Source organism: Euprymna scolopes, chromosome 29 (assembly GCF_053919585.1).
Source record: "Euprymna scolopes isolate OS-2025 chromosome 29, ASM5391958v1, whole genome shotgun sequence".
NCBI lineage: Eukaryota > Metazoa > Mollusca > Cephalopoda > Sepiida > Sepiolidae > Euprymna > Euprymna scolopes.
The window spans coordinates 18,864,499-18,889,818 of record NC_136510.1 but is presented as its reverse complement, the minus strand read 5'-3'; the positions used below and the strand labels follow the sequence as shown (position 1 = coordinate 18,889,818).

The window sequence follows — 25,320 nt, the reverse complement described above, 5'->3', positions numbered from 1 at the left end:
GATGTAAATAGGTGAAACAGTCTGATACATTAGGCCAGTGTATATGGATGCGCAGTTGACATCTTCACTGAATCGGTGACCTTGTACTGAATCTTTTTCTTCCTTGTCCCTTTTCCTCTCCAATCCCCCTTAGTAACACCAAGACGTCAAGTAAATTTTTCATCCATTCGTCAAGCTAGTCTTTAGCCAGCCTTACTATTCTGAAGATGCTCTATTGCCTATAGAGTTGAAATAAATTTATAAGGAGACATAACTAACTGAACTTTTTGGTTGTTTTTCTTCTTTCAATTGACATATAAGTAAACCACAGACAGACTGTTTCACAGCTCTTCAGTGTGGCTAGACCAGCACCCATCCCAAGCCCAGGATCGAACTATCAAGTCAATAGCTCTACCCACCAGGCCATCAAGACAAGTACTGCTAGTAATATCTAATGCCTCTAGTCGCAGCACTAGGTGATATCATTACCAAGAGTGCTCAATCTGAGAAGGGGATCTTATATAGTCATCCACAGACAGAATGTTCCACTGTATCATAACTCTTCAGTGTGGTTAGACCAGCATCCATCCTAAGCCTGGGATCAAACCAACAGCTATCAAATTAATAGTAGCTCTAACCACTATGTCAGACGATGTATCTTTTGAGTTTCAAATTGCAACATAGATACACTTAATATATTTAGCCACATTGATGAGTCATAAACAATGAAACAGCTGTCTGTGGATGACTATATATATATATATATATATATATATATATATTACTAGCAGGCCGCTCAGCATTGCCCAGTCATAAAATATGCATAAATATTATATTTTAATTAATGCAGATTTCTTGTTTTTGTAAACAGTTCATTTCTTGTAAGTAAAAAAAAATACTAAAGTTGAGATCAAAACCAAAATCTATATTCAGTGAGTCAAGTACAATAATCATTAGGCCAGCTTGAAACAATCTTTAAAAGGTGTTTTCAAACCTACTTATTCTTAACATAAGTAATCTGTCATGCGAATAATTCACGCATGTACATTCGTGAAATTTGACGAACATAAAAATCCAATGACCCCCACCACATATCAATGTTTCAATTATGCCGTTTTAGCAGCCCTTTTTTTCCAGATGAAAACCAATTAAAAAGTTTTCCACATGTCTGAATACCCTATATACCAAATTTCAAGTCTGTAGATTAAAAATTTGTTGAGCATATAGGTTGAAAATTGTCTTCACACACACACACACACAATTTTATAGATATATAGACAACCCAACTTAAAAAAAAAAACTACTCAAAGCTATCTTTATTAAAACCCAGCAACATATAAATAATAACATATGAAAATCTCTTATGCCAAGTCCTTGCCTTTTTGTGGTGTAGCGTAACGGATAAAGTATAAAGTAAAATTCAGATCTAAGTGACACTCTTCTGGGGGTGGAAGGTTCAATCCTCAGTGCAGTCAACATTCAAAAATACAATTGCGAATTACTTCAGATTTCTACCTGATCATTGCTGATGTAATGAGAGCATGCTACTACCATAGATTAAATAAAAGGTCCATTCAAAATCTCATGCAGATTCCTCAGTCTGACAGATTCCAGAGTTCAACTAGATACACCTAAAGGTCAAAGGTTACATAGATCAAAATATGAGAATAACGCTCACAACGAGAAGTACTTCGGGATTCAAATAATAATAAGCAAGTACTGGTTTTGTGTCTCGATCCAGAGTAAAACTTGTGTTTAACTCTGCCCTCATGAATACAAACTATTGTGTGACCTTAAATCATTGGGGAAGGTTAGGGGAGTAAATTAAAAAAAAAATTTAGAAAACCTCTCTACCTTGGTTTCTTTCTAGCGGGACCATCTATTTCCGATGAACAGGTTTTCATGCAAGGATCTTCCAAGTTTTCATTTGAAGAAAGATTTTTCTTGATGGAAGGAGTGAATCTCTACAAAACAAACAAAAAAATAGATAATTGAGATTAAGGGGAAAAAAAAGAAAACTGTATGAAAAATAGTCAAGTTATTCAAGAATATGTTTTGTGAAATAGATTTCATTCAACTCATAATGTTTCAGTAGAATGACAACCTTTTTCAGGAGTGTAAAAAGGTATTATTGAATAAGTTTACAAATGAATGAAAAAAAAATTAATAAGATCCAAGAGAAGAGGAAAGAGAAAGATGAATGAGAGAAGAATATGTGTACAAGAAATGACCGGGGGGGGGGGGAACAGAGGAGAGCAGTTTGAGAGAGAAAGACCTACAGGAGGTCAGAGATAGATAGAAAAGAGAAATTCTAAAGAATATACAAGAGAGGAGAAAGAAAAAAAAAAACAAGAGGAGAGAAAGGAGAACGAAAAAATAAAGGAGAAAGGAAAAACAAGAAATGAAAAAGGACAAGAAAAAACGAGAAGGACAAGAAAAAACGAGAAGGACAAGAAAAAAACAAGAAGGACAAGAAAAAAACGAGAAATGAAGGACAAGAAAAAACGAGAAATGAAAAAAGACAAGAAAAAACGAGAAATGAAAAAAGACAAGAAAAAACGAGAAATGAAAAAAGACAAGAAAAAACGAGAAATGAAAAAAGACAAGAAAAAACGAGAAATGAAAAAAGACAAGAAAAAACGAGAAATGAAAAAAGACAAGAAAAAACGAGAAAAGAAAAAACGAGAAAAGAAAAAACGAGAAAAGAAAAAACAAGAAATGAAAATGGGCAAGAAAAAACGAGAAATGAAAAGGACAAGAAAAAACGAGAAATGAAAAAAGACAAGAAAAAACGAGAAATGAAAAAAGACAAGAAAAAACGAGAAATGAAAAAAGACAAGAAAAAACGAGAAATGAAAAAAGACAAGAAAAAACGAGAAATGAAAAAAGACAAGAAAAAACGAGAAAAGAAAAAACGAGAAAAGAAAAAACAAGAAATGAAAATGGGCAAGAAAAAACAAGAAATGAAAATGGGCAAGAAAAAACAAGAAATGAAAAACGAGAAAAGAAAAAACAAGAAATGAAAATGGGCAAGAAAAAACGAGAAATGAAAAGGACAAGAAAAAACGAGAAATGAAAAGGACAAGAAAAAACGAGAAATGAAAAGGACAAGAAAAAACAAGGAAGGAAAAAGGACAAGAAAAAACAAGGAAGGAAAAAGGACAAGAAAAAATGGATGAAAACTTTTTTCTTGTTTTATTTATGTGAACACACAGACATGGCATTCAATTTTAACTTGATTATCTGTGAAGATGTCCGGTATGTATTTGCAAACAGTGCCTGACTTCATGTAAATTCACCTGGTCTCTGATATAACTCTTGCTCTGCGTTCTCTCTACTTTTCATCTAATTTACTGTCACACTTGCATTATGGTTTTATATCATACTCATTCTTCCACATGAAGACTTTAATATTCTGGTGAAACCAGTTTGTTAGCAAATTTATAATTGTCCATTGACTTGTGTCATAACACAAAATTGCATTATAACAATCGTTTTGCTTTTTCTTTATTTTGAATCCGATTAATTTCTGCTAAATTATCCATTTATCCTTTATTGTGCTACAGCTCGAACTACCGACTATTTCAAATATGCCCTCTCTTTCTCATTCAAACAAATCATTTTGCTCATCCAATCAAAACATTTGACATCCTAATATTTAAAATTTCTTCCAATAAGTAAATAAAGGAACTAAATTTAAGAATTAGCAAGAGAAGAACAAATATAAAAAAGGAGAAACAAACAGATGTAAGTTATCAAAACTCACTTTCCAAGCATCTCTGGTTATTTTCAGTGGAGAGCACCAACCAACTAAAGAAAAAAAAGAAAAAAAAAAGAAAATACATGAATAAAAGATATGCAAAAACATTGATCGATTGTTTGATTGTTTTTTTTTTATGGTATATCAACCCTTTTCAGGTTATTTAATGCTAAATCCAGTAATTTTGGAAAAAGTTTTTATTCTTCAAGTTCTTTATATCTTCAAATATTTATTCATGGTGTTTGGTTTGGTTGTTTTAGAGGAAAATTCTTTTTGTTTTTGCAAAGTTCTGCAAAGGGAAAAGAAAACATTATCAATGTTCGATGCGTTTTAGGTCAGAAAGCCAGTATCTTCAGACAGCCCAATCTAGTAGCACCAGACCGCATATTTGTCATCAAATATTGAATATTTTACAAAAGTAAAAAATTGAGAAAAGCATTTAATGAAATGATAATTTGTTTTTATCACATTTCAATCACGATAATTATTGGATTATCTGCTCCCAAAACCAGACAACAAACAAATGGTAGACTGACCATTCTAACAACAAAATAATAATGCACCATAAAATCCATTTCCTTTCGCAAAACCTGAAGATAACATTTGATTTTCAACTATTAAATAGCTCTTTCTATAGCATTACAATCAAGAATTCTTTATCTTTTATACTATATTTCTCTTTGTCTGTTCCACTTTTTCTTGAAAACTACCGGGCTGATCTATCCAAAATTTTGTCAGGATCTTTATTATGATAAGGTGGAGCAAATTAAGTATTATGGTATCCATTCAATGAACAAGTATTAATAGGGATTAGGTCACCACAATACCACATTTACTTTAGAAGTTTTCTCAGAAACTACTATGTCAATCTGGCTAAAATTTTGTATGGACCTTTGCTATGATTAAGTGCAGCAAACTAAGTATTATGGTATCAGTTTAATGTACAGTTAGGAATTAATAGGAATAACTATTATATGTAAAAATGAGTACAAATTTAACTATTTCAACCATGCATTTGGCATAAAGCACTCATTTTAAGTAGCGATTGGACGATTCCAATACAATTCCCAATTCTGATACAATTACTGATTCAGATTCCTTATAAACCTCTAAATATTTAAAGATTGTTATTTTCCCAGATTTCTGAAAAAAAAAAAAAAAAAAAAAAAAAAAAAAAAACATGTTAAATGTGCAGATATTTTCCTAAACGTAAATTTATACAATTGTGGAGGATGATCTATCAATTTTAGCTTTAATGGTGTTTTAAAATCAATAAATATTTATTATTTTATCATCATTACTCGCAACGGAAGATTTTGCTTTAAATAAAATCAAATTAAAAAAAAAAAAACAATAAAAAGAATTGTTTTGGCATCGGAAAATAGGCACCAATTCTTCCAATACCCCCAAATTTGTCGATTTTTCCGATTCCAGATTAATCGGCCCAACACTAATTTTAAGTCAACTATAATTTTTGCCCCCTTTTTTAACGGGCTAAAAAGTCTAGTCTGATCATAAATATTTGTTCACATTATCGCAACTGATTAAGAGAATCGAGCAATAAATAAGTTCAGATGAGCATAAATGAAATGCAATTTGGTTTAATACCTGAGCATAGTAATAACATTGGTATTATATTTATCCCAATTTTTTTAAATTTTTTTTTTTACCCCAAACAAGGTACAGTGCCACTGATGTAGGGGGAGCTACTATCAGGGACATAAGTTGCAGAGATACTATCTAGGGAGTTGAGCAGCAAGATGTCTGTTCACATTACACTTGAACTTCTGCATGTCAGTACAGTTAGAAGGCTTTCTTACATTTAGGGATTTCTACTGTATAGGGGTGAGACTTTGCTGCTTGTCGGGTTTGTCAGGGGTATTTACGTCGAAGGGGTACAAGGGTTTGTAGTTCGTCAGAGCATTCACCATGAAAATACTTGTAAAACGGGCAGACTGATGCAACATTTTGTCGATGAGACAGAGGTTGAAGCTTAGATGACAGTTCCAGACCTATCAGGTTGGCGACTCTTTTGAACAAATGCAAAAGTACGTTAGTAAGAAGAAGAACCTGTATTTTGCTTTTGTGGATTTGAGGAAAGCAAAGGCAAGAGATGTTTCTGGTGGGTTTTGCATAAACAACGTAAAAATAGTAAAGATCGTTCAAGCAATGTAATGTTACAATTAACAATAAATTAATGACAACTTTAATGTTAAAGTAGGAAACTCAGGAGTACATCAGGGGAGTGCACTGCTTTTCATTTGTGTCTTAGAAGTATTGTCCAGGGAGTTCCGTACAGGATATTCAGAAGAGATGCTGTATGCTGATGACTTAGTACTTTCTTGTGAAACAATGGAAGACCTACTCGTTAAGATAAAAACTTGGAGGAATGCTATGAAAAGACAGTATGTAATCTTCAATTTAAAAGGGAGATAATTTACAACACGTTGGCTTGACGCAAATGTCATTCAGAGTTCACAAACTCGGAATGACATTTTATTAAAATTCTACTTGATGATTTTCCATAATTTTTGATATACAGTAATATTTTTCAATCATGTTGACACACCGGTTCTTGTCAGATCATCGAAGTTAAGCAATGTTGAGCCTGGTCAGTATCAGATGGGTGACCATTTAGGAATACCACACACTTCTCTACAAGAACTACAAAAACTTAACGTCATCATCTACCCTGACTGGGATATACATGTGACTAGAAAGCACTTGTGAATTTAATATTGCCTCAACATTTTCTCCTTCAAGGGAAGTCTGTTCAACCTGCCTAGGATGAATGTTGCTGGCATATAAACAAACACAGACATTTGATTAGCTTATTTACCAAGTATCACTATAGACTTCCTATGACATTATTTCCTATAGATTCATTAACTTAATTTGTAGTGAATTTTTCTTTTTTTTTTTTTACATAACTAGCACATCCTGAATTATATTACATTTTAAATATCCAATATTTATATCATTTGGATTCTTCAGACTATTATTCTCATTTGGAGTGTTATTTTTATGCTTTGGCCGATGTAACCTCCAACCTTCTTCAGGTGTATCTTATCAAACTTTGGAATCTGTTAAATTCGTAAATCTGCACTGAATTTCGAAAGGAATCCTATATTTAATCAATGGAAGTGGCATGCTCTCGTTCCGTTAGCCATGACTGAGAAGTTCTAAATAATTTGCAATTGTATTTTTAAGTGTTGCCCACAACGAAAATTGAACCTTCAACCTCCTGAAGATGGTAAAATTCAAGTTGTGAGTTACAAAGTTCAGAGTTTGACAAGATTCACCTGAGGAAGGTCTGAATTAACATCAACTGAAACATTGTGAATATAATACTAAAGACCTGAACAGTAATTTGAAGAATCCAAATAATATGAATAATCTAAAAAATTCAGAAACAAAATATGTGCTCGATATCATTTTATTGACACTAAGTTTAGATTCCTATATGATGGATCAAATATACTGATTAGAAATTCTCTTGTTTAAAGAAGGGGAAAAATAATACAAATAGAAAAGTTCCAGCACAAATAAAACTTACCCATCAAATGTGCAACTTTGCTCAGATCCATTTGGAAGGGTTCTGCCTGCGCTAACTGTAGATATTTATTTGGGACAGGTAGTCGCAAAGCATCAAGCTCAGCTAAAACAAGATCGACTAACCACTGTGTATTTACAACAGGAATTCGCCATTCTTTGGCTTTTTCAAATTTCAAGCCTTCAGGTCTATAAATGAAAACAAAGTACATTTTCTTTTAGATTGAATAAAATAGTTTTTATTTTAAAAATTGACTGATATCACCCACAAAAAAAAAAAAAAAAAAAAAAAAAAAAACACTCTTCAAAAGAAAGAAAAAACACATCCAACAGCAAAAAGAAAATTTTAGGGCTCATCCAGATTTCCCCCTATATTAAAAACAAAATAGAAGAAAAGTCTGTATAATGTACATACTTATGATGGAAAGAAAATAAAAAAAATATTGTATTCCAAAAATCACTTAAATCGATCAAGTAGTTTTTATAAATAAAATAATTTTGAAGCAGTTAATTAGAATTCATAGGTATTACAACAAAAAAATCTCAGAAGTTTGAATTATGTTGAGCTATCCCCCCTTGTTTTTTGAGAATGCTTTCAAAATGGTGTCATGAAACAGTTGTTCCTTAGTTAATTATGAAATTTAATTTTCTTATTTTAAAATAAAATGACTTCAGTTTCCTTGATTTTTGGAATATGATATTTTTGTTTTTGTCACAAGTATGTACATAATACCTATTTTATTTTACTTTGTTTTTGATATAGATAAGCACCAAAAATTTTTTAAGTAAAACTTGTTTCTGTTATATCCTCAGCAGCAAGAAAAATAGTAAAATAACTCTTGCCTCCCTTTTTTGTCCTTCAGTCCTCACATTCCATAAGTGATGTTACAGACAAAGAGGAAAGAATTGATGTATACTGAGTTGGAATATCCATCCTAACACTTATCATTGACTAGTTTTTTTACCTTAGAGTAGTAGGTTTCTTTTTCTTTTTAGTTTCTTACCTCACGTGGGTTCATGCTTTGTCTAGAGTGATTTCCATTAATATTACCAGACCATTTTTTTTCCTTAAGACCCAAGAAACTCAAATTAAACATTGAAAACAACATAAAAAACAAAAAATATCTTTAGTTTTTGTAAATAGAGTAATTAAAACTGGAATTATGACAACATTCAAAATATCAAAAAAAAAATGCAGGGTTCACTGGACATTTTATCTGAAGTCAGTCCTATTCAAATGTGTCTAAGCTTGTGATGGAAAATGGTAGAAAATTTACACAATTTTTTAGACTAACCCATCTTTACAAAGGTGTATCTTCAAATCTTTTTAAGATATTATGAAATTTTAAAGACATTATAACAACAAAATATTAAAATACCATTTTACAGAACTGAATCTAATGTGAATCCAGTCATATAAGTTTTATTTTTATGGACGATAGAGAAATTTACTAATCACTGATTCAAAGTTATGATTGTTACATTAAGTAGCAGTGTGCACATTGTACAGCGTTGGACGGTACGTTTTCTGGTATTGCTACTTGCATAAAAAAAAAAAAGTTGTAACACATGATTAATTTAACACATGAAAAACAAGATCCTTTAAGAGGGATACTCTAAAAAAGTACAAAAAATAGCAATGAGTGAACCTGTCATTTCCCAGTAGGGACGTCTCAGGTGACAAGCAATAAATCATCACCATCTTTTTTAGTCCTTACATTCCATGAGCAATGTTTCTGACAAAGGGAGAAGAATTGCTGTTTTCTGCTCATATAACATTTGTCATTGGCTTGGTTTTAACCTTGAAGTAATATCTTATTTTTTTTTTTTTAAAGTCCTTACATCAAATGGCTTTGTGCCTTGTATGGAGTCTAGGAAAGTTACAGAGTTAACTGTCGAAATACAACCATCTATGGTTCATCTATTTCATTTTTAACAGGTAACTTTTTAAAACAACGACCATGAAGGTAGGTTTCACGTACAAAATTCAAAAAAGTCATAAAAATGTGTTTTAACTTACCTTTTACATATAAGAACAGAGTTACAATGCGTTAAGTAACCCGTGTATTTAGCACCAATCGCCAAAATCATCTGCTTTACCCGCTCACGTTCCTCACCATCAAAATTTGTCATCGCAATTATCTAGTTTAAAATAAAAAAATATACACAGAACATTTTTGTTTTAATTATATAATGTCATAATTATTCATTTTTTTAAAACGTGGTTTACTGTTTATGAACGACAACTCAACCCGGTACAACCATTGTTGTTGATTATCAGGATTCTTTATTTGGGCAATCTATGCGCATCATTCGAGCAACCTTTGATTTCGATCAGGATTCAGATAATCTGAATAAGCTGTATTATTTGGAATAAAAAAAATAAAACAGATTTAGTCACAAATTTCAGCCATGAAGATTATACGAAATCTGAATGTGGACCTGAAGATATTTACCAAAATATACTAAATTAAAAAAAAAAAAAAAAAAGTCTGGTATTGCATTATAATTTTGTATCTGCCATCTTGAATCAATCGGTTAGATTGTTTAGTTTTATTGATTTCTTTTTCTCTAATCTACATACTTTACATAAATTAGGTTTCCAGACAACATTGGATAACCCTGCTAGTAAAACAATAAGTTTAAATTTTTTTTATGAAATAAAAGAAAAATAATCGGTACTTGTACAGTTTAATCAAGACATTAAAAAATAAAAATATAAAAAAAAGGTTATATTGTATGTATCTGTTATGGAATGAAGTTTTCCAAAAAAAAAATTTTTTTACCTCATTTCATCAAATAGTGTTTTTCTTTACAGTGAAAAAAAAAACAAAAAACAATTTGTTATGACACCGAGCAAAAGGTTTGATTTTTAAGAAGGAAAGCTAGTAGTAAAGATGGGGAGGGAGTGTCGGCACTTTAAACTTAGTTATCTCCCCGTGGTACGTTCAAAAAATTCAAAGATGGCTACCTTCAACAAGCTGTTATAAAAACGTTTTTCCGCTGAAAAAAAAAAAAAAAAAAAAAAACTACTCAATCAAATTAGGTGAAAACTTTTTCGGAGATCTTCAATCCAAAATGGATACGTACAATATAACCTTTTTTCAATATTTTCATTTTTTTTAATGTCTTGATTAAACTATAAAAGTACCCAATAATCTTGTACTCATTGAAAGGAAATCAACTCTGAGCACTGAATTTTCTTCTTTTTTTTTTTTTTTAAATTATTTTTTACTATTTTTAAATTAACCTGTTATTGTATGCTCAAACAATGCATATGAGATTCGTAGCATACATGTAAGACTATCAAAATTGTAAAATTTGATTAATTTATATATTGTGATGGCAGCCATGTTTAATGAAAAATAGTTTGCTGAACGTATTGTATATTTGTGCTGTTGTCTTCTATTGCAAATAAAACTAGTTTTTAATGCATTTTGAAACAGACGGTTGTGCACAATTTATGCCCTCTTAAAACCTGTTAAAATGTTACAAAGAAACTGAAGCTGGAGAACTTGTTATTAATTGATGTCTAATACTCATTAAAAGTTCCACAAAAATCAGAGGTACCTGAATTTTCATGAAGGGTTTCCACTCCCTTTTTATTTTCTAAAACAAAATTAAAAACTAAATATGACTCACATTTGGGTCTTTTAACCATATGAGTGCTGAATTGTTATTTTCTCGTGTCCATATTAGTTAATTGCTAAATTTATTGTACATATTTATGCTTTTATATTGCAAATAATAACAGTTTTGTGGTAAATAAATTGTGAAATTTAGACGTAGTAGACATGTCACAATTTTTCAACAACTGCACTATGAGGGTTAAACAAATTTTTGTGAAAAGATAAAAAGGAAATTTTTAATTTGGAAAAAAGAAAATTTCTATAAAATCTACATGCAGGTTTTTAGAGAGATAATAAACAAATTTTTCTTAGTGTGGGAAAATATGAAAAAGAAAATTCTGTAAAATTAATTTCTTTTTTAACCGATCATACACAAGATGATTTGCTACAGCTACACTATAATAGCAAAATTCGAAATTTTTAATATTGGATTTCAAAGCAAACCAATTGTCTCTACTTAATAGTCATGTCACAGTAATGAATATATCCAAAAATTATGAAAAACGATAAGGTAGAAAAAAATTAAAGAAAACTTTTTTTTGCTGAAAAAAATTTTGGGCTAAAAAAAACAAAAAAAAAACAACAACAACATTGAAGAGTTCTAGGGGGAGATAAATAGTGTGTAACTATTGCCAATACTGTTACGCGCGAGCGCAATTAAGTGATAATAGGGTTACGAGAGAAGTTAAAATGCGTGATGACAAAGATTCCCCATTTCCTTGATTAGATTTTTATTTGAGCGGGAGGAAAAGGAACAAATTCATAACACCCACACATCAAGTTACTAACAGAAATGGCGCAGATGGACAGCCCCCTCCACTCCTTGTCACGTCACATTTCTTTATCTCCTTACCGTCCCCATATTTGTTCTTTCTAAAAAAAAAAAAGTCGGCACGCAAATGAAACACACGAGGCAGAAACTATTTTCAAAAATAATCATTCTGAAATCAACCATCACAGAGAGCAGACGCAGAATGAAAGAATCCTGCATTTTATGTTTTGTTTTGTGTTTATTGAATTTTATTGCACAATAAAATAGTTGATGTGTGTGTGTGTGTGTGTGTGTGTGTATATATATGTGTATATATATATATGATAAATACATATGTATAATCTTGTTATGTCTGGTCATTTTTTTGTTGAATTGTGCTCTGGGTTATTTCGCGACGGTACTGATTAAAGAATCTTGGATTATCATGCCATTTGGGTCATAACATTCCACGACCAGCATATTGCATTTTTTTTTTCTTTTCTTAACAGGATACGTAATCGGAAATAAATTCCAATTTGGAATCATCAAATGTTATGTGTTCCCAAAGAAATATGATGAGGGTTTTTTTTTTTTTTTACAATAAAGATTGAAAACTTGTGTCCTTTTAAATAATGCAATAATATTTAAGTACTTCTCACATGCTAATTAAGTAGACATCATTGTTTTCAGTTGAAACTGACAAAAAGTCTGTAGATACGAATTTTTTTTTTTTTTTTTTAATAGATTTTTTTGTTTTCCAAATTTTGTTATTATAGTGTAGTTGCAGTGATGATTTATGTACGCACCTGATTATTACAAGGTTTCTTATCACCGTAAATGATTGGTAGATGCAGCACTTGGCACGGAGGGAACATTTTCTTCTTCACCAGAACATCGTTCAACCAATATGCTGTTACAACTCTTTTCTGGTCCCTAAGAGCCTGGCAAAATATTTTAAAAAGAGAGAAAGAAAAGGAGCAAGTTAACTTGAAAGGATGTTTTTTTTTTTGTTTTTACAAAATATTTACATTTAAATATTTTTTTTTTACAAATATTTATATTTAAATATTTTTGTTTTTACAAATATTTATATATCCACCATTTCAGATTATTTAATACTGAATTCAGTACTTTTGAAAAAAGTTTTTATGCTTCAAGTTCTTTTATATCTCCAAATATTTATTCAGCCCATTCCTCTCTAAGTGGACATACATATACACACAGACAACTCCTTTATTTCCAAATCAGTATGTAATAATAGTAAAAAAAACTGACCTCTCATGACAAATCCTAGCCGAGTTAACCCAAAAGAGAATGAATAATAATTTTTCTAAATTTTAGATATTTATTTATTATTATATAGAAAAAAAAAAACAAATGACTGAGTGCCATCAGTTAGAATTGAAACCAAAATATCTTGTGCATTATTGGTTATGGATATAAAAACTTTAAAAAATAACAAATATATAAATGTATATTTGCACATGCGTAGAAATAACACAGTTGACTTACACCTGCCAAGTTCGATTTTTTTTTTTTTTAATTTTAACCTCTTAACTGCTATTTCACTAGCCAAAAAGCAAATCAAATTTAATTCCACTAGTCTTAATCCCCTATATATCAAGTTTCAAATCTGTAGATCAAAACTCGACAGAGTAGTTTGGTAGAGACCGTTCTACACACAAACAAAGTCATTTATATATACTATCAAGGCTATCCAACATTACCTGGAGCAAAAGTAACATTTCTATTAGAACCTTTCTCTCTATATATATATCTTTCTTTCACCTCCCCTGCTTTATCTCTCCCTATCCTCTGCCCAACCCATTCCTCTAGCTAGACACACACATCTGTTCTTTCTATAATAGATTCATCTAGGAATGAGCCATCATTTACTTCCCAAATTAGTACAAAACCTGGTTCAGCTGACCCTCATAGAATAATTTTTCAACATTTTAGATATTATTCATTTGGGACAACACTGATGAACACAATACCAATTTAATGGGTCTTCGTTTAGTAGTTTTAGACTTTTAGCTGGACAAAGAAACATACGAACACACAGACAACTGCTCTTTATACAATAGACTAGCAGATATACCCATAAACGTAATGTTTAATTCCTTAAAAAAAAATTTTTTTTTTTAAAACGGAAAGAAACTGAGACATGTACATGCAAATATTATGTTTTTTTTCTAAACAGTTCATTTTTTGTAAGTAAAAAATATTCAAGCTGAGATTGAAACTAAAACCTAAAGACAGTAAGTCAAGTATGATAACCATTAGGCCAGCTTGCCATAATCTTTTAAAAGTGTTTTCAACCCTACTTATTCTTAAATTTTTGATCTACTGACTTGAAAACAAATATCACATTTAAATTTGACATAGAGAAGTAGTTTTTTGAATATTAAGACTTTCATTATCCAACGTAATACATTGTTTTCACTGATGGCCATGTTTTTTCGTTACTCTAAAGTATTAATGTGTATGTTACATAACAGCCCCCTCCTCCTCATGTTAAAAATGGCAAATGCCACAGACATTCATTAAGTAATATATTGGATAATAAAAGCCTTAATATCCAAAAAGCTACTTGTCTGCACCAAATTTAAATGTGGTATTCGTTTTCAGCATACCCGAAAACCTATAAAGTCGCCATTTTAAAAGCGAGTATGAAGGTGTAAAGAAAGTAAATTTTTAAAAAATAAATAAAAATAAATAAATCCTATGCATCGGAATATATAAACATATGCACCTACTTAACTTTATAGAAATAGAGATAGATAAGACATGAGAAAAAAGAAAAATTTCTGCTTAAATTACAAATATTCTTTTTCAAAATAAATAAAAATTTATTTTACTAACCAAGTGGAAGACATCACTCTGTTGACTTGCACACAAGACGTGTGTGATACGGTTGGAATAAGAATTGTCCACTTGGCCACCAAACTGTTCGATTATCTAACAAAAAGAAAAATAACCAATTTGTAAAAAAAAATGTTATTCACATATATAATAAAATAACATATATAAAATAACATGTATAATAAATTAAAACAGGGAAAGCACGAGTTATCTCCCATCGTAATCACAACTACTTGAATATCAGGATCACCAAATGGATTTTGCACGAAAAAAAATTGATGAACCAAAAATTTTCTAATGATTGCTTTGATGTTAGTGGATATTGAGAAAAAATTAATATATTTGATTTCTGAAAATTTGTAATCAGGTCAAAAAAATAATAGTCCTTCGTTATTGTAGCAAAATTCTAAAATTGAAATATTAAATTTCAAATGAAGCCAATGGTATCCTACTGAATTGTCATGTCACAATGAACATATCCAAAAATTACGAAAAATGATAAGGAAGAAAATTATTAATGAAAATAGTTTTTGAGGACAATTAGCGAAAATTGAGTTTTGCAAATAAAAAAAACAGTTCTAACTGTAACAGAAGGGAGGTAAATATTTTCTGAAAACAAACTCTTCAGCCAATTTAACAAAACTTAATTTTCGCTAATTGTATTCGAAAACTGTTTTCATTAATAATTAATTTTCTACCTTATTTTTTTAAAATTTTTGGATATTTTTGGTAATTTTTAGATATTTTCATTACTGCAACATGACAAATCAGTAGATTAGTTTCACTTGAAATTTAATATTTTAAATTTCGAAATTCATTAAATAACGAAAAAGAACCAAAATAAAAATTGTATTGTAGTTAAGTCATTGAATCGGATAAATAACTTCTTTACAAATAGTTTGAGATTATTTGGGCCAGTTTTTTTTTAAAGATTTTTTTTCAAATTGCAAATTCATTGGTATTTGTTTTTTTGTGAGTTGTTTTAACACTGGATTGTTTTTAAAAATAAGTTTGTACAAATTAGTTTTTTTTTTTCAGAAACATTATTGGAGAAGAATTAAGTCTTTTAGCGCTTAAGTGAGAAAAAAAAAAAAAAAAAATGAAATATATTACCTGTTTCCAAACAGTAATTCTGTCAGATCCTAAAAGTTTGTGATAATCAGTTATGTAGAAAACGCATCCTATCAAAGGAAGTTCAGGGTTAACTGAAAAACAAAAAAGATGTTTTATTTTGAGCACTTTTTTAACTGATTAGCTGGTTGCTAGGCATTGCATGGTCATAACATGATATTTTAATTTATGCAGATTGCATATGTATCATAGAATCAATCCTCTATTGATTATTATATACACTACGAGCAATAATTTGCCCGGTGGACTAATTTGCAAAAAAATTTAAAAATAAAAAATAATGATGTCATTCATCAAATTCCGTCTGTGTTAGTTTTACTATATCACGTCAGCTTATATTTGAGCTTGATAAATGCCCTGGAAAAGTCACTTCTGATTAATATTTAGTTTTAAAATATGCAAACGAAGAAATGATTTGCAGCAATTAATAAGAAAATATTAAAATAAAATGGTGAGGTGGAACAGAGGATCATTCGATTTGTAGTCAAATATGCTTTATCTTCGGGGGAGGGGTAAAAATGATTTGCTGAGGCTTTATTATTTCCCTTGGCTGATGTAAAATAAAATATTCCCGTTGTGTTTTATCTATAAAGACTATTTTTAAGATCGGATTTTTTTGATTTTTGAGATCAAATGAATTTCTGTACAAAACATATCTAAGAACACTGTCAGATATATAAATTACCTTTGTGTGAAAATTGGAAAAGAAATTTTGAAAAGATAGGTTCAGCAATTTAGGAACCTATAAAGAAGGAAATCTCACACACACACAAAGTGAATTTTATATTATAAAAGAGTTAAAATTTTTAGAATTTTTTTTTTCAGAGATTTTATGTATACAGGACCCCAGAATTTTCTTATCTTTTGAAAGAAAATGCTTTGGATAATTTATTAGGTTGGAAATTAAATCAACGCACTTTTTTATTATTTTTTTTTATTTATTATTTTATTGTTATTTTTTTATTATTTTTTATATTATTTTATTTAAAAAAATGTTAAATATTTATCAAATATTTTAGAACCACATTTTTTTTATTATTATTCTAATATTTATAAGTCATTTTTGTTACTTTTATAATTTTGTTCTATTTCAGACCCCTAGAATAGAATGTCAAGTAAACAAAACTGCTTATTTTCAACACCTTTTGCTTATAATTGAGGAGATAATGTCACCAAAGCAATTTGTTTCAAAGTACTGCCTGACATTGGTTTTCATGCTTCAAAATCGGAAGTTTTGAGCTGGAGGCTGAAGAATGTCTGTACAAAAAAGTCTGAAAACTTATTTAAGGCACCTCACAAAATTGTTGCAGATTCTTGAAAATTCAGTATGTTATTGCTATATATCTTATGAGATGACTGACCAATTTTTATGATATCAGGTTCAAATGAACAGCTACAGCAGGAATCAAAATGAACCCTACTAAAGTATGCAATCTGGAAGTGAGGACACTTTAGAAAAATGGTATGTAATAAAATTCTGTTTTAAACTTGGAAAAAATGCCACAGAAACATATGGAATGCTTCAGACTGATTCTAGATCATCTTGCATGAATCAAGCATCAATTATTGGGTGGCATAAGAGATTCAAGGTAGGGAATCTATAAGGGATGATGAAAGGTGTGAAAGGAATAAGTAAGAACACCAGAGTTGATTGGCCAAATAAAGAATTTCATGACTAAGGACCATCATAGGTCTATAGAGACAAGTGCACAGTTTGATGTCAATGTAGGAACTGTATACACAATTATTCACAAGGAATTGAAGATGCGGAAGATCAAAAATCAAATATACAACAAATAAATGTTACCATAACCAATAAAAGTTACTTTGCAATCAACCTGCATCATTTTTTGGTGTTTTTAAATAGTTTTAAATGCTTTTTATTGCATCTCAAATATTAACTCTCTTTGCAGCTTTTAAATTTCTAACCAAGATGGCTGCCTCCTGTCCATTTTTGGGGCTTGGCCAGCATCATTTTCGGTTATCATAATTTCAGGGTCCACAATCGGAGAGTGTCATCCACACAAGGAAGGTTTTTAGGGGAGAACTTATTTTTATTTATGACAGCCGTCAATACTCCTTCCCTCTTGTGCCCCACCCAAATTAAATTGTAAACAAAAGCACAAATAGAGTATTTTTGGTGATAAAGGAACATAACTCTTGCATCCACCATACTACTATGCAATTTCAGAACAATGTATTCCAAATTTTATGTTCAATATTTAAAAAAAAATTTTCGACAAAAATTTTTACTGAACATAAAGAGTGCAATTTTCAAGACATTTTCAAGATATTTTCCATATTTTCAAGGATTTTTCAAAGTAATAACAAAAATAAGGCTTTTCAAGGCAAAGGTAAAAATTGAAGGACTTTTTAAATTGTGAAAACTCTGCAAGTTGATCAGAGGTATTTAAGTTGAAGGGGGAGAGGGGTACAAGTGCAGCAAGTTCATCAGAGCACATTCTGTCAAAGCACTTAAGACAAAAAAAAAACAAATAAAAATTAACTTTACTTTTATCTGCCGGATCATGCCCCCAATACTGAGTCGCCACAGGTGAGCACTGGCTTGGAGGGGGTGCAGTTGTAGTTCCGTTTGATTGCGTACGGGGTAAAACATGCAGGCCTAACATTTGACTGATCTGAAAGATACAAAAATAAAATGGATTCATAAAATTTTTTTTATAAATTGAAATACAATTTTCATCATTGTTGGTTTATTTATATATATATATATATATATATATATATATATATATATATTGGTGCTAGTGCTGTGCTATTTTTTAAATAGTATTTTAAAGTTTAATTAAAGTTTTGTTTTTATAAAATTGTAAGGTTAAAGTACAGAATAGGTACAAAACACCCTCCTCTCCCAATGTTAAGAATGACTTTCTAAATAATAACATTATTTCAGCACAGATCAATAAGTGCACTAATACAATTTTTTTTATGGAAATTGCTCCAGACAAGGCATGAAACCTCTGGATGTAAGGTGCTAAAAAATAATACTTCAAAGTCAAAAACTAGCCAATGATAAACGGACAGATTCCAACCCAGAAAAAAAATCAATTCTTCCCCCTTTGTCAGAAACATCACTCATGGAATGTGAGGACTAAAGGACAAAATAAGGAAAACATGAGGTTGCTGAAAGTAATCTCAAGGTTCACTTTCTACTCTCTATAATTCAACAGGAAACTTTTTTTTAATAAATGTAAAAAAAACAAAATAGCAAATATTTTTTTGTTATCATCCATCTCCATTGTCTTACCATCATGCACACATGGTAGGAAGTGAAAGTTTCTTTCCAGCTAACTAAACATTGCCACTTTCAAGTTTAATGTAAGCAAATTCTTGTTGATCCATCTTATATTTTAATTCATATTTTTTTTATATTTTTTTGTCTATTATATTGAAATACCTTTCATATCCAAACTACATAAAATAATATTCTATCAAGACAGAATAATATACTTACGAGTTAGACGGCTTTTACAAATTGACTTCTAAACTAACCTATCTCTGGCCAGGTCTTTATCCCTCTTTCTTTCAAATCTATTCTTATAACTTCCACGTCTTTCTTGACTTCCCGAGTCAACTAACCCTTTTACCTCAACTGGTCTACATCTAACCCACGAACTCTCATCCATTCTTTTTATGTGGCCATACCATCAAAGTCTACTCTTTTGCACAGATCTCTCGATACTATTCAGATTTAATCTTCCTCCGAGGTCATCAGAACTAAGTCTGCCTTTAAAACTCACATTAAACATTCATCATATAATTCTTGTATCACTTTTATTTATACAATGAATGCTCTTAACTGTCACTTGTCAGGTTTCATTTACATACATCACACCGCATACATATAAATAATAGAATCTTCCTTTGGTTGACAATGGTAACTCTCTGCTGGTTAGTAATGACAGTTCCCTCAACTTACTCCATTCACTTTTTACTCTTACAATCACAACAATCACCTGCTCCATACTATACTCTAATGGCATCAGCAGGGAAACAAAACCTAAAGAATAACTTCACTGTCATGGTTGTGACAGTCACCTGTTAGGACAGCTCTTTTCAACAAGTTCATCATGTCCCGAACACTGGTTGACCAGGCAGGCAATCCTAGGCTGCCCCTGTTAGGAGTGCAAGCCATTCATGGTTCCAGTGACGGAGCCCAGAATAAGTTCAGCATCATGCTTCACCGTTCCGAGCCAGGTTTTGAGTAGGCCACCACAACGTTTCTTCCAACCTGGTGAAGATGCGGAGTCGATAACTTTACGGATGAAACAGGGCTCTACATTGCGTGTGAAACAGTCGCATTTGTGAGTGATCTTTTCAAAGTGGCACCTAGAAATAATGAAACACTTATCTTTTGGCGATTGCATTTCTTTCATCAACAATCTCCAAAGCTCACTACTGAGTGAAAAATATCTTTTCAAGTGTTTTTTTTAGAAAACAAAGTCACATTATTTAAACAATAAGTTTAATAGAACAATATACTTCTTTTTTTTTTTAAATAAAGGCCCTTTAAAAATAAAACATCTGAAATTACAATGTTTATACCTTCAAGTCTCAACATAAAATTTGGTGCATGTTTAGAAATGATTTACATACTCGTCACAGAACGAAGATGTCATATTCTAAAAATCATGTGGGTTTGGCTAGTAACTTTTCTATTTGGCTAGTAAATGAAAATATTTAATTGTCAAAGGTTAACTATAGATAAATTTGTCCGTAGAGCCCTGAAATTGCAAGTTATTTCTGACAGTATATTATAGACGAGGGGTGTTTCATAAGTAATGTGTCCTATTTTTTTATTCCATCCATATAGATCAAAGGGGATTGCAAATTGTAATGTTATGATGACAGAGTTTATGCATTCATAATCTGATAGTCTCATCTCTCTGTTGCAAATATGGACATGAAACTTTAAGAAGCAACACCTGTCACGTCATCAGAAGCAGAGATGTATCATTGAACACCTGATAAAAGTGCATTAAGAATGATGGTGAATATGTAGAAAAATAAATTCTGGAGCACAAATGGTTGTTTGTTTTAATGGTAACACTCCCATCTTCATAGCTCTCTAACTTTTTGAGTTAAAAAAATAGGACACTTTACTTTTGGAACAACTCAAATTATGCCTCTATGTTTGCACAGATAATATCACTATACAAACGATTTAATTCACGGGGCTGGAGATAAACACAAATAAAAATAACAAACTTTGTGTTATTTTTATTTATTTTATTTATATTTTTTTAACGAAGGATGTTTAAAAAAAACATCTGAAGAAATTAGAATGTTTATACCGTCAAGTATCAACATAAAATTTGTTGTATATTTAGAATTACACTTATTTAAAAAAAAACACAGAAAAATCTTTATGATGTACATACTCGTCATAGAACGAAGATGTCATATTCTAAAAATCATGTGAGTTTGGCTAGTAACTTTTCTATTTGGCTAGTAAACGAAAATATTTAGTTGTCAAAGGTCAACTAGAGTCCTATGAAATCACCTTTGCCATCCAGATATATTATACATCGCCACGTTTGAGTTATCATCCATCTCCATTGTCTTACCATCATGCACACATGGTAGGAAGTGAAAGTTTCTTTCCAGCTAACTAAACATTGCCACTTTCAAGTTTAATGTAAGCAAATTCTTGTTGATCCATCTTATATTTTAATTCATGCTGATTTCATATTTATTATTACAGAGCCAATGCTCTATTGGATTTTATAGTGTACCTAATATATGGTACTGATTTCAAAAGTTGTTAAAAAAATCAATCGAAATCAAAACATTTAGCGCTCCAGCCACGTTTCCCACCAATGCAGCTATTGAGAGATAGGCAAGAAAAATTTAATCTTAAACAACTTTAAAAAAAAAAAAAAAAAAAAAAATGAATTGAATTTGAGCATGCGCAGAAAGTAAAACTGTTGGCAAGTTGAAATGAACAGTTTGTATTTCAACTTGCTAACTGTCTGTGCACGTTATTTATCCGTCTAAACAAATATCTTACTCGTTATAAACCATTCTTGGTATATATGATTACTATTTCCTGTTAATTTCAGTATTATGTGACCAGTAATTTAAGAGTATATCAGCTAAACAAACGCACACACACTTAACGCTTTATTTATATAGCTTACAACCATCATCACTTATTCCCAGCCCCAGTGTATCATAGCAAATCTTATCCTCGAGTGGCTTTCGTAAGCTTGTTTATAAAAATAATTTTTTCAAGAAGCTTGAATTCTTATCCATAACTTGTTTTTGTATTGATTTTGTTTATTTTATTAATCTTAGAGTTTGATGTTAAAAACTATTTGTTCTTAAATTATATCTATCTATATTAATAAAATGTTGATTATAGTCACCATATGACTAAACACAGCCACTACATATAATTCCAATATTTCTGTCAATAATTGACATGTGTTTCTGAAAATTATCAGTCAATTTCATTTGATTTCAGAATTTCCTACATTAATTCCGACCTACATTACAAAAGAGGAAGTTGGCATAATTTTCATTTGTTAAAAAAAAAAAAAAAAAAAAAAAATGTATTATCACTCTTTCAATACCTTAGAATTCTCATTCTTACCACAGGAATTCTTTCAAATACTGTAATTTTGTTATCCTGTATATGTACAAAATCCTGGGAAAAAGTTTAACGATCAAAAGGGAAAACAAAAAAAAAAAAAAAAAGTTATCACTGCTTTTATAGATCCTAGAGCAAGATTGGAGTTCTTAAAAAAAAAAAAAAAAAAAGTGGATAATATGGTGGCTGGGCTAACACCTGCATATCCTATAAATAATTAATGTTTCTGCCATGAATAAATTGTATTTAATTTACAATGAGCTTGTCTACTTATTACTCAAATATTTCATTATTCCGACAAATGATTTCTTTAGACACAACAAAAGGATAACAGGATTTTTTATAAAATAACTTTCCAAAAACTGCAAATATGTTGCAGACATCAGTTAAGTTCTTACTACGTATCAGTGTTGCAATTTTTACTTAAGCATACGAGTCAAGGATACATCCCTGACAATCAGTCTGACAAAGACTTTATGCCAGGCAGATTGATGTTGAGTTTGTGTGTCCATGTTATAAAAACTTCTGCACCTGAATAAACCAACTTTGCATTTGGCATCATATCTTTAGACGTTGTCACCACCTTCTATTAGCTTGGAGACATAGTAGGTAACAATAGAGGGTCTACACAGATACTATCACAACCAGGATATAATCCGCATGGAAAAAGTTCAGAAAGTTCATTCCCACCAACAAAAGGCATACACATTCCATATAAGTTAATAAATTTACCAAATTTCCATTACTAACGATTACTATATTGTCCAATTTCTACTGTACACTCTTTAACCCTTATCCTTGAGTGGCCTCAAGGCCTTGATAAGTGGTGATGCCTATGTAAAAAAAAAAAAAAGTCCCATGAACAGGTGTTTGTTCCTGGTGTTCAATGAGTCATGTTTCATGCTACGAAAGCCTAAGCTGTCACATTTGATGATATGAACAGGTTTGTGAGAAATGACAATTCAACGCCAGATGGATTTGCTCTTCAAAACTTATGGGCAAGAGGCGCATGGACCAATCTGAGAGAATATCTTGGCATCCCTTCTTTGCAAGTTATCCTTGGGCGTGGAAGATTGAGATGATTTTGGCATGTGAAGAGAATGAATGACAACCTTTGCCAACATGTTGTCCTTTGATGTCAGATGTACTATAGCTGGTTAAAGAAGCGATGGTTGGACAACATCAAGGCTGATATACTATAAACATCAGAGCATCTGGTCAATAAACATAATGCTTGGAGAGCAGACATCAATGCCAACGGTAACAAGACAAGAAGGCATCCAACCTCAACAGTTGGGAACGGAATACATCAAACCATTCGTACAGTATCTAAGGTATTTGTCCTGTTAATCATTAGAAGGTCCACCCTCCCAGGCCTTACCTTCTCACTTTGAGAAGAGGTTAGTTTACAGCTGACTGAGGCAGCTTTAACGGGAAATGCTGACAGGGCATCTCAGACAATTTTTAAGGAGCCAGAGTGCACCATTTCTTGTGCATTAGCCTAGTTTTATCCCCATTCCGGTCATGTCCACATTTTCCCACGGTAGGAAGGAAGTAAATAACTTACAAAGCAACGGGATAAGAATGCAAAAATGGATAAATATTGTGAAATTGCTTTAAATTTCAAATTGTGATAACGCATTTATTTTGGGGATTATCTTGATTAAATTTGAATGTAAACAAAATTTGGTACTTGTGCATTTAACGAACCAGACGTAACTCAGCATTTGCTCGGCTTTGTCCGGCGCATGACGTCAACAGCCGGATAAAACCGAGCGTTGGCGATAAAATAAAAACAACGCTACAACATGCTGCACTTCCATTTCTTGTTCTCTTTCGGTGGAGGAGAAATCCTTCACGACTGAGACAATTTTTATTTTTGTACCTTTTCTCCACGTTAAAAAACGACCCTGGTGTCTAACTCTGTCCTGTGGGGAGGCATAGTAAATAGGTACAACAAAATAACTGTACAATGAAATTGTAAAATGTAGAAACATAAAAAAATTAAATAAGTAAAAAAAAAAAAGCAAAAACCTACCGTTCATTTATGTTTTTTTTTTATTATTATTGTTTGAAATTGTTTTCTGTTTTCAAAATAAATACATATAAAACAAGTTTGTTTTTTTTGTTCAATAATAGGAAACTTTTTTTTGTCTGAACTTTGTTTTTTTTTTTCAATTTTTAACCTAAAAAAACATTGTCTATGTCTTAAACACATAAAAGACAATTTTTTTTTTTTTTGCAACTCTTTATGTCAAATAAATGAAAAAAGCCTAAAAAAGGGCAATAAAAATTATTGGGGGGGGGGGGCAAGAACAAGGACTATTTTTTGCCAGAAACAAGGATTTTTTTTTTTTATTAGTGGAAGGAGGGTTTCGGCGTTCCTATTTGGTACAGTGACCACGAAACCCTCCTATTCGGCGGGGGTCATATCCACCGAAGACCCAGACCACCACCGGTGTCAAAAGTCTGCCGACGTTTTGTTTTCTGCGGTTAAAAACGGACTCGTCGATTTCTACCGTATGGCCTGGGCCTCCAATCTGCCGGGGATTCCTAAGAAAATAGTCCCTGCATATATCACGCAGGAAAATTTTCCAATCCACGATTGTGTGGCAAGAACGTAACCCACATTCGCGATGGAGATTTTTTGTAGATGCCATCTCGAACGTCCATAAGTATATTATTTTTATTATACATGCGATGGTTAGTCGGAATTTTGAGAAGAAGGTCCCAATCCTAATGGAGGTCCATTGACGACATGTTACACTTCTACACCTCCAACCGTAACCGTCGGAAAGGCTTGTTCTCTTTGCAAGTACACAATCCTGACCAAAAGTTTAGTGCAGCCTCTGGGGTCTGGAGCTGGTCCGCAAGGTTTATAATATTCATTATTATTTTGTGAGTTATCTTTAAAACAAAATTTTTTTAACTCACTTCAAATAAGCGTTTGTTGTGACTCTTCCAATTGATAGCGAAATTCTCGTCTGCTTAATCGGCAACGCTCGGTTATGTCCGGCTGTTGACATCATGCGCCGGACAA

General features: G+C 31.3%; 1 protein-coding gene across 1 annotated transcript in view; it reads right to left on the bottom strand.

Moving 5' to 3' along the window:
• Positions 1-25,320, bottom strand: part of LOC145252528 (PAX-interacting protein 1-like) — a 69,233-nt gene that overhangs the window by 17,975 nt on the left and 25,938 nt on the right. The window contains exons 7-14 of the mRNA XM_080112076.1: positions 18,180-18,306; positions 15,650-15,741; positions 14,537-14,632; positions 12,478-12,612; positions 9,312-9,433; positions 7,296-7,480; positions 3,746-3,789; positions 1,834-1,943 (exon numbers count right to left, since the gene is read on the bottom strand). Of these exons, the coding sequence (XP_079968202.1) occupies positions 1,834-1,943; positions 3,746-3,789; positions 7,296-7,480; positions 9,312-9,433; positions 12,478-12,612; positions 14,537-14,632; positions 15,650-15,741; positions 18,180-18,306 (911 nt within the window). The remainder of the gene's footprint in view (positions 1-1,833; positions 1,944-3,745; positions 3,790-7,295; positions 7,481-9,311; positions 9,434-12,477; positions 12,613-14,536; positions 14,633-15,649; positions 15,742-18,179; positions 18,307-25,320) is intronic.